The sequence below is a fragment of the Solea senegalensis genome, linkage group LG18 (assembly GCF_019176455.1).
Source record: "Solea senegalensis isolate Sse05_10M linkage group LG18, IFAPA_SoseM_1, whole genome shotgun sequence".
Taxonomy (NCBI): domain Eukaryota; kingdom Metazoa; phylum Chordata; class Actinopteri; order Pleuronectiformes; family Soleidae; genus Solea; species Solea senegalensis.
The window spans coordinates 11,911,349-11,929,407 of record NC_058041.1 but is presented as its reverse complement, the minus strand read 5'-3'; the positions used below and the strand labels follow the sequence as shown (position 1 = coordinate 11,929,407).

The following is an 18,059-nucleotide window of genomic DNA, read 5'->3' as shown; positions in this document are numbered from 1 at the left end:
CAGTGAGTGCGGATGAAGCTGCAAAGAATGAAGCTGTGAACCACTGTGTGTCTAACGGTGGGGAGACGTTACAGTATGGAGCGCTGGGCTGTGGATGCCTCAGTGTGTGCTGTAATGTGGTCTCGCCATGCCAGCGTGCTGGGAAAATATGTGGCTTTTCATCTCAGAGATACATGGAGATGCAAAGCAGCTGCTGCTCGGCCCGGCAGCTTGAGAGGAGAGGAGCCTCTGCGTTTGCCAAGTTACAAACCAGTGACTTGGAGGAGTTGTTATTATGGTCTTCTGCGCTGTGTAAATGGAGGGATTTGGGACTGAAAGGTTCAGAATGAGCTCTGAGTTATGACCCTGGTGAACCAAGGCCAGTTTTAATTGACTTTCCTTTTCAAAACGTGATTTGAGTGTAAGCCGTGTGGAAGTCGTGTCTGTACGAGCAGCCACAACAGTCTACGTGTCACTCTGTATTTGGTTCTACTTTTGTCGTTCTACAAAGAGGCTTGTGTTTTCTGTCCTGTTTTTTTCCTGTTGGAGCCGATTTCAGAAACGACTTAGCAGTACATTTTATTTTTATTACTTTATATTTATTTTTTGAACTTTATTTTCAGTCAAATGTAAATCACAAGGCTGCGACATTATGACTGTGAGCCAAGCGACAATGTACTCCTTTAGTTCTGTAATTTGAACGGCACCACATTGGCATTTAATAACCGTACGTTCACAGGCATTACCTGCAACACACCGTATTAAGTATTATCCTACTATGCGGGCGACGGTAGCACAGTGGTAGAGCGAGTCATCTTTCAACTTGAAGGTTGTGGGTTTGATTCCCAGCTCCGCTGGTCTACATGCCGTTGTGATCTTGGGCAAGACACGTAACCCCACGTTGCTCCTGGCCACTTTGGCGGCAGCCTGTGAATGGGTATGGTAAAAGTGAGAGTGAAGTGGTGTAGTGTAGTGTAAAGCAGCTTTGAGTGGTCAATACAGAGCATATTGGACACCACCAGCTGTCAATCACACTTATATGAGCCGTACTTTATTGTCTATTTTCCTCTATATGGGAACATAAAACAAAAATGTCATCATAATCCACTGAAGAAGACCCAAAACAAAAATAAATGAGAATGAGGCTCATCTCCTTATAGACTTACATTCAAACAGGTGCCCCCTAGTGGCTGTTCAATATACTCTTTATTTCTGGTTGGCTTCACTGTCCTTGTTGATCTTTTTGAACCCTGGCCGGCCTCTGTTTGACGATCCGTGCCTCGGCATGTAACATATTGACTGATTGTTGTATGTGTGAGCTGCAAATGTGTTGGCTGCAGGATCAATAAAGTTGTCTGAATCTGGTGACCTGCAGTTCCGCAGACATTATAACAAATATAATAAGATAACAAATCATCTGCTGAAACCAACGGCTCCGTCGACGTCTGACGGCGCTCTGTCACATTTGCATTTTCTATCCTGACTCTTTTGATTACCTTGTTCACTGAGGTGGGTAATACCTGACTTATTGGGGATTGCATATAATTTCCACTGAGACAATGAGAGACTCTCAAGAACACCCCGTTCCCGCCTCTTTCACCATCTTGTCCATTTTAATAAAATCCCTGAAGGTTGAGAGCACACTACGTCGACACTCTGTGAGGTGTCTGCAGCGCTTCATCCGCACAAAATCATAGAAGAAGCTATAAGGTATATAAGCTATAAGCACTGCGTCTTCTCTCCTGAGCAGCTCTCTCGTCTGCAGAGGGAGGCTTTCACATGAAGTTCATTACATCCCCTCTCTCACTGCTTACCTCTCAATACCGCTCTTTGTCCACCGCAATCTCAGGATCCTTCAGAACCGCTATCTTGAGTTTCACATTGGGGAGTAGCTCAGAGAGTTTGGAAGGCATTCAAAGGCAAAGGGGGCCGCTATATCATCCAAGCATGGTCCTCATGTCCTGGTCTTATCTTGACCTGGAGTCAAGTTGGCCACATGCTGCAACTGAATAGCCCCTCTCCATGACTGACTTGTCTCTGCTGCTCGTCGAGTTAGAAGACTCTCACAGACACTGTGTGCTATAAAAGTGTGTGTTTCTGTGAAAATCATCCAACATATCCCTCCAACACTGTCAACCCCATAAAAGTGAGGGTTAAAGAAAGCTCATAAAGTGAATCGACGTGGCACAAAGTGAAGGCTATAACTGTAAAAAGAAAAGGGCTGTTTCAATCCGTACCACTTGGTTTCCATTTAGAATAATCCAGGATAGGCTGTGGTGTGATAAAATCCTAACAACTTCCGTACTCCTAAAGATAAGCCTGCTATGCACTTACAAGATGGGAAGTGATCTGGGATATCAGCCTTTCAAAGGAGGCCAGTGAAGCCAAGTGAGCTTCACTGATGTCCCAGCCAGTGGCTTTTAATCCCAGCTCAGGCCTCCATTCTTGACAGAGTGACCTTCTTTTTTCTTTTTTAATTAAGACTTTACCTGTCCACATCAAAAGGCAACTCAGATTAGTCTTTTGATGTGCCTAAGCTCTTTATTACTCCATAAGGAATATGTTAAGCTTTCAGCCCAACAATGAAATATCTGTTTTGTGTTCATTTGCACGGCTAGATGTTCATAACCTGCTCTGCTCTCTGACCGCCGAGTGGGTGTCCAGAGGAAAAGATAACGCTGCGATTAGGAGCGGGAAAAAGGAAGCAGAGGAGGGAGAAGAGACAATTATTTGGCTCCGTCGCTGAATCGGAAACTTCAATGGAACAATGCACAGGGGAGACTTGTGCACAAAATATCCATAGTCACAAACTCCACCCACCCTTAAAATCCTAATCCCCGACACAGATGTATCAGTTTTATTTTTCTGCTTAGAAAAGCCGGCAGTGAATTGATACCATAAGCAGGCCCAGCTTGTTAAAACAACTTGAAATCTTTATTTTAACCCCCAAAAAGAAATGGAAATGACACATACAGTAATACAAGGAGAATACATTGCTCTTTTCATAAGATCTTTTGTTTAAAAAAAACAACATTAAATTAAGAAAATGGCTGAACAATGAACAATGTTGTTACAACCTGTGTATATGGCAAATTCATTTCTAAAGCATCCGTTTCATTTTGAACCATCACTATCTTTCTTTGCTCAGTTAGTCTGGATCGATTATTATATACAGTAAAAATTCTACGACATATTTGACCGAGCAGGACAAATCGGAATGCAAGGTTTTCCTATACAGAGGATTCATTCTTGCTTTAAGGCAGAATTCATGGTTGTTACAACACTCTTGAGGTTATTTTACAGCTAAACACATGAGCAGATTAAGTGGAAAAAAAAATAAAAAGGTGTTGGAAAAAGAAACACTTTACAGGAGAACTTTATCCTGGAAATGACACTGGCATGTGTGAGCCTCATTCAACAACTGTTCATAAGGAAAGAAGAATTCATTTTCTTTACACCCATTTACACCGTTTCTAAGCAGATGCTGAAATGTACCTGTTTGCAGAAAACATAGTTTTTGTGTTGTCTATTATAATAATTCATTGACCGTATACCTCATTCATAATATTTTTCGAATATGTTACCATTTTACACTGCATTGTGGTCTTTAAAAATATATATATATATGCACATTTTAAGAACTAAATCAGACTTATTTGTCTTTCAAACTTTCTAAGCTGCTATTGAACGAGGCTCAGTCTGTCTGACAAAAGCACAACTCATGATTGTTCCGGACAGTGATTCATGCAGCTTTGTCTTCACATGGCATTTTTGTTAAAAACAATGAAATGTCTTTGACCCAAGTATCTGCAGGTCTGTCTTATTCCAACTATTAATTTCACCGTCAGACGTATAATTTGATTCCCGCTGACAGGCGGTGGTGATGTCACAGAAACTGTTAGTGGTCGCGAAGTCTGCATGAACGGAGCTGATTAAAGGGGAACTCTGCCAGTTTTACACAGGTCTATACCGAAATCTCCATATGTGACGTTTAAAGACTCTCTTGGTGGTGACTTCCCTGTCCAGGCAACACTGTTCATAAAAGTGAATCAAAAGACTTATTTAGAGCTTGAGAGCAAAAGGAAACTGACTGAAAACAATCCTGACATGCTGCACCACTAGTACCTGTATCTTGACACATGGAAGGCAATGGAAACAGAAACAGGTACGAGAGAATAACCATCGACATACTGTGTAAAAGAAAATCGCTCTGGCAGACTCAAGGGCCCGTTAACGTTTAATGAAGCACCAGTTTGTAAAACCACACGTCAGACAATCGTGCAGCTGCTGATGACAGCTGCGCTGAGAGGAAAACAACAGGGCTGGAGAAAAATAGCAGGTCACACAGCAGCGAGCGGCTGAGACGTGCTGTTAACTGACAACACAGTGCTTTTGTCGCGGTGTGACAGGTTTGAAAAAACGTGGCTGTGTCATTTGAAATATTAGTCCATTCTATGAGCTATACCACTAAAAAGAACAAATTAGACTTAACGTTAAAACAAACCTAACAAAATGAAGAACAAAAAGAGAGAAGGACACGTCGCAGATCCACCGAACAATACGCACCTACACGAGTGAACGTAGAAGACGGTGACAATGTGAATGTCTTTTATTCTGAAAAGCACAGCACTTTTTTAGTGCGTTCACAGTGATCCTCTCTCTCTCAGATGAACTCCCCTCGGAAAGGAAGTGACTGAATGCTTTGCTGTTGCCAGCGGCATCGCAGCCTGGCCAGCTGCGCGTCCCTCGGGTTTTCAAACTCGGAGAAGGCCAGCTGGTTGAGGATGTTATAAACTCCGGCCCTGGCAGCGACCTACCAAAGGAATACACACAATGTTAATGAACAGGCAACAGAGTCTGCCAGGAGTTTTATTTATTTATTTTTTTTATGTATCCATCATGACCACACAAACACTCTGACTGCCACTTTTTTCAGAGTTAAAACATCATCATCGTGCAGCTATTGCACTGGAACAATAGGCATCTCCACTGGGAGTTTGGACTCAACAGGAAGTGGAGGAAGTAGAATTCAGATTCTTCACTGAAGTAAAAATACCAACAGCACAATGTGAAAATACAACATAATAATAAAAATAAAACTGGGATCAACAGCTTACTTTACACTTGTTACACATTAAGGTTTAGTTAAATTGTCAAAAGTGTTATTTACGAGGGCGGGTCTATAAGGAGGCCGAATCAGTTGCATTGTGGGATTGCTAGTCCTTATCCTGCACTAAAAGTAAGAATATTTTAGATTTTGCTGCTTTGATTTTACTATTCTCATTCAAGTCCGTTTCAGCTTTGAGTTCAAAACATGGGAAGAAGAGCAGCTCATAAACAAATGCAACTTTTATTTGAATGTGTTGTCTGAATAAAATCCAAACATTTCATTGAGAGCAATGTATGAGGCAGAAACGCATTATTAAATTCAAGTACTTAAAAGATGCTTGAAAGATGATGTAAAAGTGATGCACTTTTAAAAACAAATGTGAATGCTGCAAACAGGGTGGAGCGTGACTGAAAACACTAAAAAAGCTCCCACAAAATGTTTCGAAAAACCCAATCGTGCCATAGTTTGACGGGACAATCCCTGTTTACAAGACAGACATATTTACAAATCTGTCTCTTTGTCTGTCCGTCTGCCTGTTAACCACATAACTGCTGAACATTTCAGTTGACAGCCTTCAGACTTGACAGGTGACTAACTAGGGGCACGTCGGCAGTGTTTGGATACGAAATGCAAGAGACGTATTGGTAGAAATGCAGCAGACACATTTCTAAACAAGCCGCTCCCCCTCCGTTTCTCGCACAGGACACATCAATCTACTTTTGTAGGAAAATAATTATCTAATAAACATGTGGATGCAATATGCTTTCGTCGGCACCGGTTCCTTGCAACAGCGAACAACGACGTCGTAAGCGACACAACAGACAACAACACAACAGACAATGGAGACATTGTGGTTCGGCAGCTGTTTGTTTCTGCTCGGCTTGTGGCTGTTTTACTCGACCAGACGTAAAGCTTTGTCTGAGAATAGACTGAGGGCGTTCAACAAACACTTTCCTATCGCCCAATCAGCTGACTGCCGTGGGTCTAGCTCCACCCGCTCCACCCGTACCATTACTCTGGTCGGGGCAGGTTATTTTCAGTACTATTCCTAATGGAAACGCCAAAAATAACTGTACAGAACTAAACCATTCCACTCGGTGGAAACGCGCCATTACATCATTTCTGTTCACGAAGACAAGAACAAGAAAGAAAATCACCATAAGTTACACACTGCCACTTTAAACCTTGTAATAAAGTGACCATAAGTACAAATGCACATATAAGAGGAAAAACCAACTCAAGCACTGCACAGCGCTGGAGCAACACAATGGTCACAGTAAATGTTCAGAGTTTAGTGCCCTAGTTAAGCAGCAGGACACACTGACACGAGGTTTGCTGTGGTTGTCAAACAACACGGGGCTGATGGGAAGCACCATGGACAACCAGAAACATCTGGCCATCAAGTCAAACAAATACAAACAACCTTGCTAAAACCTTAAAGACTGTATACACCATTTGAAAAAAAGAAAAAAAAAGCCACAGCTGGCCCAGTTTACTCAATATACTTCGAGAGTGTAATGCTCAGCTTTTATATTCGGTGGAATGCAATGCCTGTAAAGCTTTTTATTATTGATCTATGTATTGAATATCACGTTACATGGCATTGAAAGGATCCCTGCTCATTCTTTGGGGGGCACCAAAGCTTTCGAGTGTCGGAATAGATACAGTGAAAGGCTGCACCAGCAGCTGTTCGCGAGCCTGTCCCTCGAAGGCATGGGGCAATGACTCAGTTGAAGTGAAAAGGCTTTGCCAGTTTAACCTCTCCCTCCGCTCCTCATGCAGTCAGAGTCTGCAAATGTTTAAACATCGAGGTAAATAGGGGCATCGTTTGTGGAGGCATACTTTCAAATTACTGAAAAATGAGGAGAATGACTGTGGTTTCAGCCCTGGAGGCTGTGATGTAATGCTGCATGAAGTGCCACACAGAGACCTTTTCAAAAAAAATGCCCCATCAGAGGAAGACATGCTGGAACAATGAACAAAAAATAATAGTATCAAGATATCCCTTTCACTACAGTGATTATAGCCTCGCCGGCCAGCTTTGTGCAGAAATAAACTGAAAGGCACCACAGAGTGTGGTCTCGATTACCGACTTGCTGACCATGCACAATCAAATCTTACAACAGCTATCATGTAACGCGAAGTAAGTTGAAGAGTCGACACTGGTTCAAACTTAAAGGAAAACTTTCCACTGACCTGTGAGCTGTCACATTATGAATTAAAGTTGGTGGTGCCTCTCCTGTCCTGTCTTATACCCCCGTTTGTGACCAGTGGGAACGTGTTTAATTGGCTTTCATTGCCATGTCAAATGAGTCTGCAATACACACGGGGGCTTTTAATCAGCCTCAGTGGAAGTCGGCGCAAGACCTCGGTGACCTCGTTGTCTGGTGCTGAGATGAGCCGTTAGAATAACAGTTAGTCATCAATGTTTCAACAAAGATGACCTTTTTGCAAATTGGGAACATCTTTTTTTCACATTATGAGCTACAAAATGAACTACTGTAAACCGTGTCACGAAGCTCCAGTGTACTGTTGTTCTCTCCTTCCTCCGTCTTGTTTTGTTTTCACGGGGCACAACAAACACGAGCAGTGGGGATCGTCGCCTTTCGCGTTTAGTGGGTTCAACTCTATTCAACGATCTTTGGTGTGCCTGCTCATTTTAGTGTGAACGGGTTTTTTAACGAGGGTTTTCAAACAAATTTGTGCACTAATGTCCATCTCAGCGCATGTGCATGTTTGTGTATGAAGTATTCTTGGTTGACTGCCAGTGCCTCGTCTCTTTGCTGGGAACCAGTGAGTGGGTGCAGTGGAACATTAGTCAGTGGATAAGACTGGGTTTGACTCATGTAACCCACAGATCAGCTGTCTAAATAGGTGTGTGAATCCGTGCCAGAGCTTTCATACACATATATGTGAGCTTTTATGAGCTGACTGGATCAGCAGTGGGGGTTTTGGTGGTGAGGAGGCACGGGTCCTTCCCACAGGCTGCTATCTCAAAGGCTACACATGCCTGGCCGGTGCAGGGGGACAGGGGGGCCTCTGTGCCGCACATCAAAACAGCTGGAGTGACTGATAGGGTACCTCTCCTGCAGGCATCTGAGGTATGCACTGTACACAAGTCCTGCCATTGTGTAAAGGACCGTGTTCCGCAAAAGGATTCGCAAACATGGATTTCCATTACGATAACTCCTCTGATCTTTTTTTTTTTTTTTTTTTTTGCTCTGATCTCACAACACAGCCGTGAGGCAACATGGCCTAATGAGGTCCGGGGCAACATATTTGTCCAATGTGAACGAGTGGGCACTGTTTACTTTACACACACACACACACACACACACACACACACACACACACAGAATATGGCTATATGTTGAACATAGCAACACGTTGTTTTGCACTCATTCCGTAGCAACCAGCGCCTTTGAACACAAATGTCTCTGTGGTTTTTAAATGAACAGAAGAACAAAGTAAATATCAGCAGGCACTGGCTGCTGCCATGCACAACACTATAGCCGCGCTTATAACCGCAGAGCAAATGAGTCTCCGCAAACACACACACACACACGCACACACACACACACACACACGGATTAAGCCAGTGCTGGATGGATGCAGGACAGATTGTACTGCTCAGCTCTGGCTGGTTGTGTAACCATGGCCTCAAATGCACGAGCAGAGATGGAGATGACCCACCACCACTGCCTCTGGCACTGAGGTTTGTCATTACTGATCCAACCATGGTCACTGGTGTGATAGGCTAATGATTGTGCCCGCGGGCCTGTGGGCTGCTGCCGGATTTAGCTCCAACTGGGCCAGTGAGCGCATCACAACACTGTATACAACATATATATTGTATACTGTATATATATGGAAAGGTCTACTGAAAGTATAAATCTGTGATCTTCACAACCATTGTTCACTGAAAGATGTGAGGGAAATGATTGACTCCACACTCATGCATGAACCACATGAACAAAAGCAAAGTGACATACTGTCGTCTTTTCATGGCATGAAAAATCAAAACAAGTGAGAGACAGAGAGAAAAAAAAGAATCTCTTTTGGATGACAGCTAATACGAATCCCAACGTCAGGGAGAGTGGTTTCCACAGCAACCATCTCACCGCGCAGGGACGGACCGATTCAAATCAATTTGCGAGCGAACATTCAGCCTGTAAGAATGAACTCAATTTGCAGACCAAGTTGTGGTCTCTCTGGAATGTGTTCAGTGGGGCTGAACGATTTGGAATAAAATATCTAACTGCGATTATTCTGATGATTACATTTGTTTGCGATATGAGGGTCATTTTTGCCACGACTGTGTGACGTTTGTGCAGATCTGTGAGAAACGACGATGTGCTGTCAAGGTCTTCCTTATTTCATCTCCAGTCACCTTCCAGTTCAAGTGTGACTACTAGATATTGTCAGCTACAGTATGAGGCCGGGCTAAAAAATTCATTTTCACCAGCCTAGTCAAAAGGATTTGTCACTTTATGTGTTACAGGCTTCCAGCAGGGAGCTCAATCTCTGAACTGCTTTTCACTTGTGGCTGAAAACTGTGAAAACCACTCATCGTAAGTCAGAAACAGCAAAGACACAAACACATCCAGAAGTGAATTGCAATAATAATTGTGTTTTCACAATACTACATTCCGTCTCACTTCAGACATTCTCAATGTCCAGGGAGGAAGGTGAGAGCTGATGAGAAAAACATGTTATTATTGCTGTCCTGGTCAGACACATCCTCAAAGATCTGCTCCAACCTTGAGGCACAAAAACCCGATCTGATTTACCCACTGAAGGTCTGATAGTTGAAATGATACTTCACATGTCCCCAAAGCACTGCACTGTTGTTGTTTGGTCATCAAAAAGCAATTCAAGTGTATTGGTTATCGAACTGTCTCATGTAAGGCCACGTGAGGAGTTTTTTTCCGTGGAATTTGTTTGCACGTGAATGACATTTTGAATCTTTTTCAACACATAGAAAGAAACTCGTGTCAAGCAAAGACGAAGCGTCAGTCACCTCACACGCCTCACATTTATTATCATAAATGATGATAAATCCACAGCTCCCTCCAGCTTTACAAAGCCTAGAAGTGTCTTTAAAATCACCCTCATTCTAATAAAAATGTCAAGTGATGGACTTTGTAATGATATAATATCATATTATTTATAAAATATAGAATGGTATTCACAAATCTCCACAGTCTAATGAAGAAGAAAATTGTCACTGAACCCATCACAGGTTAGATTTAGTAAAAAAATAGAATGATAATAACAATGGCACAGGAGTTTGACATTATGTGTAGGTGTTTTCTGTTGTCTGTTTTACAGCAGAGCATTCCGTTCATTCCTTCATCTGTGTGCACGCCCACCTTATTATCTCAAGGCATATCTGGGCCATTAGAGTCACTCTGATGCACCACATCTATTTGCTACTGAAAACAGGACAAATACGCACCGACTTACCGCACATATTTCTGTGACAATTGTTTTCACAGCCATTGTTCCAGTCTATTTTCGAAATTCCACGCTATTTTTTTTTCCCCCCCAGTTTTCTTTCATTCCACCTCTGTGAAGACTTTCAAACATTCCAGTCTCTTGTCCATGTCAGGTCAAAACGGCTAATGGATTTGAAACAACGGGCCGAGGTCCAAATTAAAACGTGTCTGCTCTCTTAAAATTATACTTTGTAGACCAAATGTTTGTTATGCTTTGAGAAACCAGAGATAATTCACTATTCAGCCTGAGGTAAATACATATTACAACGGTGCTGCTTCTGATTGGCCTGTCTTTTAAGATTTAAGAGGCATGCTTCACCTCACAACAACAACGACAGCAAACACTTTGAAATTAAAACCACAGGTAAATAAATTCTTGGTGTTTTGTGGCTTCACTAAGTGAACACCATGAAATGTGTTGTCAACCTGCCAAACTGCTTATTTACTATCACGCAAGTCTAACACATTGCAACATTCAGTGCTTTCTAAATTGCAGTGTGTGTGTGTGTGTGTGTGTGTGAGTTGGGTGCCACTTACAGAACACTCATTTGTTTGGAATGCACATAAATTCTCAGCTTTACTGTTGGGGCACAGGTGGCCAAACGATTAAGGTACCAACAAAAACCACCAAGCCTGAGACATGATGAAGTTCAGTTTGTGAAGAGCCAGGCCACAATAGAACTACAAGAAAACAGCTTGTAAATGCCAGGAGTGAAATCCAAATAAAAGTCCAGAAATTGGTGCACAGAGTGCACAAACATGACTTTGAGAACCCTTTTCTGCCACATTTCTGCTTCCTGTAGTTGGGGCTTGAAAAGCAATCATTTTTAAAACCCACAAACAACACAATTAGCAAATTGCAAAGTCTGCAACTTCATATTATCTTGGTATATCCCATGCAATTAAAAATGCAAAGTGTCCACACTGTTATTGTATAAGTTCTAATTATTTCTATTTGAGTATAGTAATTATTTTGACAGTGTCATGTGGTTATGCTTGTCACATTTATATCTACAGTATAACACAATGAATATTAAATTAAACCTTGACTTTAAAAGAAATCACTTTTCATAATAATTGCAATTAAATATTTTGCCCAAATCATTCAGTAAGTGTAAACAAGTCCACCAGCAGATCCTTTTAGCAGATGTTAGGGCTTTTGTTTGTATCTGATCCAAGTGTAAAAGAAGACTCTCAAACATGTGCCCTCATGTTTGTCTCTATTTTACTTGCATGCACCTTATGAGTGGAACTCGGAGACTGTACGTTACCTGTTCCATCCAGAGCGTGAAGGAGCGCTGCCAGGAGTCTTTCTTCTCTAAATGCAAATATGTGTTGAAGAGGATGAGGTAAATGTAGCGCTCCAGATACTGCAGGCTCTTCAGCAGCACCTGCTCACGCTCCTTCTCCGTCTTCCCACTTTTAACCTGAGAAAACAGGTCAACAAAGCTCTATTAGTGTATGAAGGAGGTCAAACGCATAACAAAAACAGCCTTATTATATAGACCTTATTTTCAGCATGTATGTAGAAGTCGATGCTGATACCTGAAGTCTCCCACGTTACCGGTGTGGCCTATATGTGGGAAAAGGCGGTGAGCTTTGCACGTTTATGTGCAAAACAAAGTAGCTATGTAGCTTTGGGATCGACAGAAGACAACATGGCTTCTTTAAAAACACCTTTCACGTGCGCAGTCAGGAGTTGCATAAGCAAAAAACTTTAAAAGGGATGGGAGTGTTTGATCATCTGTCACAAATCACACGGGAATGTAGATGCGACGCAATATACAAACGTTTTCCTCCTCCGAGGATGTGCATTTTAAGAAGCCACTGATGCTTCCCTGTGCCTGCTTGTGTCACTTTGTTAAAAATAAACCTACAAAAGCCCATTCCGGTTGAAACACCAGTAAAACTATAAAAGGACATCAGCTGCCGATGGCAAAACCCCAGCGAATCATGACTGAGTGTTGTTGGTGTCCCAAGTAACAGTTGCGTTACATTGCCTTTCTCTCTATTCATTCATCCATCCGCACGGAGCGACAGATATCCTCACGCGTCATGTGAGGCCACTCCCTCGTGTCGTCCTCCCACTTTGTTACGCTACACAGATGTGGAACGTTTGTTTCGAGTGTTCGCACAAAACTGTGATGAGAACAAACTCGCAAACACTGGAACTGCCACACAAAAATAGAAAGTCAGACCCTGAGTTACTCCCACATTTTAAAAATAAGGTGTGAAATAGAAGTGTCCACTAGATTCTAATCGGCCCCTCCTTGAATCCAAGTGAATGTCTCTGCCTTATGCTATGAAATGGTGTTCTCAATACAGCATGTTGAGGACATGTAACTCTATTTTTGTCCAGCACATTCTAATCAGTTTATCCTTGAGTCCGGCTGAATGTTAAAAAAGAATAATAATAACCCCTCGAGATACTGTGTTGAATGTGAGGGACATTTGAATGGACTGTCCAAGGACATAGAGTACTTGAATGCCCCCCAACTACCACAAAACACACAATAACTGCCTCTCTTATTCTGTGAAAAAAACATGTTGAGACGCCGGTATGGCCTTATCAATGGATAATGAATAATTAATATCCATTTAATTATTTATTTATTTATTTATTTATTTATTCATGTGCTTATTTATCTGTGCCTGTTTTTGTTTGGTTAACATTACTAATCTGCTCTTGGGTAATGATGCTAACTTGTTGGTGCTTTCTTTCTCCTGTAGCCACTCCCAATCAACATCTCATATACCAAATTGCTATAAATGACAACATCTCCTATAGTCTAGCACAGGTCCTTCCAGATTTTATCCAAGGTAAACGCTTATGTCTACAGATTTAACTCAAATGAAATTGCGTGATTCATCTCCCTCACTTTTGACATTCAAAGAAATTCGGTTAATTGAAATCATGGTCATGAAACCTGGTTAAGATTGCAGAGGAGCGCTATCCCATGCCATTTCTCACCAAACAAGGTTGGCAGTTGGGTTGTCCTTCAAGTACAGGCTCTGACTGCGGTGTGACCTATACCTGCGACTGACGTTTACAGCAGCCTCTCGCTGCGACAGCTGCTTTCGCATTGTTTCCAAGAACAGCAGGATGCCGCTTCTGCAACATGTTTGTTATCACGGGAACTAGCGGCAAAAAGGCTAAGTTTCTGTACACAAACGCCGGCACCTGGAACTGCACATTTGACTTCCTGACATGGAGGCAGCAGAAAAAGACACACGTTAAAGACCCGGTTCAAATCTGTCCAATCAAAAGTGGACACAAACATTTGTGAATGCCGGTTTCCTGCCACAGTCCAAAAAACGTGCAGATCTGGGGCAAATTGGACACTCTAGATTGACCGTAGGTGTGAGAGTGTGAGGCATTAACTTTTTTATTCTTTTATATGGAGGTGCATAAGAGAGATGACAAGCTAAGTCTTGAATCTAGTAATCCTCCATCGCTGAGCAGCACAAAGATGAATACAAATAAAAAACATTTCCCTCCTTTTTTCACACTGATTAAAGGCTTGAGCCGTCCAGCTGTGTTTCTGAGTGGTGGAGTATGAACTGAATCTCGCCCGCCGGCTCAGCTGGGGTGAAGAGAACGGGCAGAGAGGAGGTGAGGACTAAGTGAAGTGAAGAAAGACGGAAGGTTCTCGAGAACCCGTCTCGCAGCAGACTGTTTTGTTGTCCATTATTCATACTTTATTTTTCAAAAGATGCAGCATGTTTGAGGGTCTGGTGGATGTGAATTAGTGACACCTACTGGTGAGACTGTAACAAACGGAGGAATCCTGCACAAACCAAGAAGGTACACAAAGACCAGCGTTTGTTTGCATAGTAAGTTTAAGCTTCAAAACCAAACCTGTTTTTATTCTTAAATGATTCTGCACTGATACAAACATACTAATGGGTAGTATATTCAATATCTGCCAATAAACCCTACGAAATGTCAGCACATTGTGTTCAAAATCAGTGCCTGAGCCTTTGAAATGTGCACATTGCAAAACTAAATAAAACAATCGTTCCACGGCTAAATGACTCAAAGTAGTGGGGATGCAAGTGGGGTTTCGTGTCCATTCCCAAACAGCTGTGGTCAGATCTCACTTCCCCGAGCATCTGCCTGCAGCAGGGCAGAGAAGAAATGCACCTAGGCAAACGACGGACACGTTGTCTGTCAACTCTCCCAATGCACAGGACGAAGAACAGCAAGCACAAACCTAACCTTTTCATACTCAGACTCAGTTAATATTGACCACAGTGGAAGGGCATAAAAATGCTGCTGAACCTGATCTCCCTGTGCGCCATGCACCCCCAGGGGTCTCTCATTGCATTTCATCTCATAGCCTGAAAGTCCACAGTGCCAAAGCCTGGCAGCTATCTGTGCAAACGCCACAGCCAAATACTGAGCACTCTCTCTCTCTCTGTGTGTGTGTCTCTCTCTCTCCCTCTCTTTCTCTGAGACTCAGACGCTCAGATCAGTTTGCAAAGATTATGTAATTCACACCTCCACCATGTGCCGAACCCTTATTCTGTGGTTGCTTTCTGTTTGCCGACATGGACTAAACCACGTGTGTGGTTGTGCGGCCTCTCGTGCACTCTCAAAAACTGCTTTAGAAAACAATGTTGGGAAAGATGTGGTGAAAGAACAGAGTAAATTCTTCCATTCCCCTGTGAGGGAATACAGCCTTTAAAAGTGCACCGTGCTGATAACCACAGCCACTTCTCAGCCAGAGCTGAAGTGGAGAAAAAGTTAATTTGCTCCATTGAGGTGAAAAATCTGAAGGTTAGGGCACTTTAGATTGCACAGGTGGAATGATTTCTTTGAACCTTGGGTGAAATGGTGAAGAAGAGAGAAGAATGAAGTCGACACCGTCCTCTGCACGTGGCCTTGCAGAACAAAGGAAGTGACTGCGTGTGTCGTGTTCGATACAAAAAGGTGAAAGCCATTATCCAGCCCAGGTGTGATAATAAACCCCCTCATCTCTGCTCAGTCCAGAGCGATGTGGGAGAAAGACAGGCACCAAAGGCAGAGCACATACCATTGTTGAGAGAGTCCAGGAATGTTTTGAGAACAGAGCTCTGTCTAAGGAAAATTTGAAGAGGATGAAGTCGCGATCGCTGTTCACACTCGTGAGAAAAAGAAAGAAATCTTCTCCATTTTATTTTTTCTCTTCTGCCGAAGCTTCAGATTTGAAATATTTTACTACTTCTGGGTCACAGCATAAATTTGCTGATGCGTTTAAATCTATTTTTTTTTTATTTGCTCATCAATAAATTACTGGCATTTGGATCCCACAGACAGGTCACATGTGCATGAATTGACAAATGAAAACGAAATAGTCATTAAGAATGAGGTCTTCCTACAAGTCAGTTCAGATTCTGTTTATTTTTTTTGGTTATGGTTAAAATAGCGTGACAATGTTGCTTCATTGATACGATTTAGTGAAACTACAGTAAAAGACTTAAAGGCTGAGAACAGTATATGTGAACCTTCTTCCGTATTGAATTTGGGTTTTTGGACATAATTACAACTCAGAGATAAACATCTGAGGCAAACCTCTGCATGGTGACCACTCAGCATCATTTCTTGCAGGTATAGACCTATGAAATGTGAATATCAGCCACTTAGGTGATTCTGTCCCAGCTGAAAATCCTCTCTTCTTTTTTTTTTAGAAGCTGCACAAACTCAAAAAACAAGGCAACAGTGAGGAGCATTCGGCACCCTTTTTCCCTCCACATCCATACACAGCATGACTGGCATGGAAATTACTGTACTGTCTGGTGGTATTGATCCATTAAATGACTGACATTTTGCTACGTTGGATAATAATAAGTGGAAAAGTAATTAAAATACCAAGCTCATTCAGCTATCAGATGTTGGAGACCTATTGCTTGGATGGTTTCTCATAGTTGAGTGTGCCTCCACTTATAAACTAACCATGTTTAGGTCACTATAACATACTTATACCTAAGAGCTGCTGGGAGAGGAATGGCATAACCCCGAATGGCAGCAGACAAGTGTTAAGGTCAAGTTTTCTGTGGGCTCATTTGAGTGGGGAGTGGACGTGAGAAGTGTACATTATGGAGAGGTCTGTCTGCTTGACATATGGTGCCAATTAACTGCCGATGGGGTTTGTCGAGGTAAAAAGGCCACTCCATATTGGCCCTTCCCATGCAGGTTTTGCACAAGCAGCCATTCATCACGCTCTACGAGAACACCTCCCACCCAAATCCTAAACTAAAACACGACCTGTCTAGAGTGGACAGGCACCCTACACATATGGCTCCTTGACTCAGTGTACAGACAACTCAAAGTCAAGTACACGATATATTCAGATCGACGTAGAACCAAATCACGTACTTTTGTACTGTTTTCCATCCAGTGAATGGAGACCAATTTTTGATAAAACAACACACAAATGTATGTATTAAAAAATGAAGCAATGTTTATTCATGTTTATTCCACTTTAAATGTGGTCTCTGAGACAGGGACATCAAAAAGGAAACATAAAAGAACTACACCTGAGCAGAAACTGAGGTAGTAGCCCAGACTCATCTGAAAGAACAATTAACAAAATACAAAAAAAAGTATCTCTGCCGTCAAACCTCACAGTGAACAAGCCCAGAATAATGATAATAGTGTCGGCTACATGTGAATAGCCCTTCTTTAAAACTGAGGGAACATAATGCGACTGTGCTTTGGTTGGAGCATGAATAGAAGTGACCATAAATCCCCTTCTGTTGGAACAGTGAATGGGTCTCTTACAAAAAAACACATCACGCCTCCGATTTGCAGTGTTCGTGTAAGCGCTGCAGTCTAGAAATGACAGTTTTACAGAGTTTTCAGTGAAGCAATTGTTTATCGAGCTAAATCCACATGACGTGACAGTGAGCATGTCACAATGCTCAAATACTAGTAATGGGAAACTTTTGTCACCTTCCACATGATCTGGTAGCTTTTACATAATAATAATAATAAGTTTTCTATATGCATCCATCCATTTTCTACCGCTCTATCCTCCGCATGAGAGTCAAGGGGTGCTGTGTCAATCTCAGCTGACATCAGGCGATCACACCCTGTGTCCAATTTACCTAATCCCCATGGATGAGCAATTTTTTTTACCAGCTTATACAAAATCCTCTTCAAACAGATCAAAGGATGCCTTTTTACATATCATAGCTGCTCATCTTTCTTTCCACTTTGACTTCCAAATTTGGCAGCGGGTAATTCTTTTTCTGCTTCTGCTCTCTTGTGAGCAGAAGAGCATCAAAACGAAGGATTTTGCGAGTCATTAGGAAATTAGGCAACATGAAATCAGCTGGCCATTGTTAACTGTACGGACTGCTCGGATTATTCTTTTGTGTCATCTTTCTATCTTTTTACGTCACATACTTTTTGAGAGCCCCCGTCGTGCACGAAAGTGACCGGCGGAAATTGCCCGATGTCCCAGTTTGCGCTGAATCCGGTGAATTGT

The 18,059-nt window shown here is 42.2% G+C and overlaps 1 protein-coding gene across 4 annotated transcripts in view; it reads right to left on the bottom strand.

Moving 5' to 3' along the window:
* Positions 1-2,887: 2,887 nt before the first annotated feature.
* pald1a (phosphatase domain containing paladin 1a) overlaps positions 2,888-18,059 on the bottom strand; it is a 47,237-nt gene continuing 32,065 nt past the window's right edge. For all 4 annotated transcript variants that reach the window (XM_044013780.1, XM_044013779.1, XM_044013781.1 and 1 more), the window contains 2 exons: positions 11,859-12,014; positions 2,888-4,792 (listed from right to left, as the gene is read on the bottom strand). In XM_044013780.1, the coding sequence (XP_043869715.1) occupies positions 4,643-4,792; positions 11,859-12,014 (306 nt within the window). In that variant the 3' untranslated portion in view covers positions 2,888-4,642. The remainder of the gene's footprint in view (positions 4,793-11,858; positions 12,015-18,059) is intronic.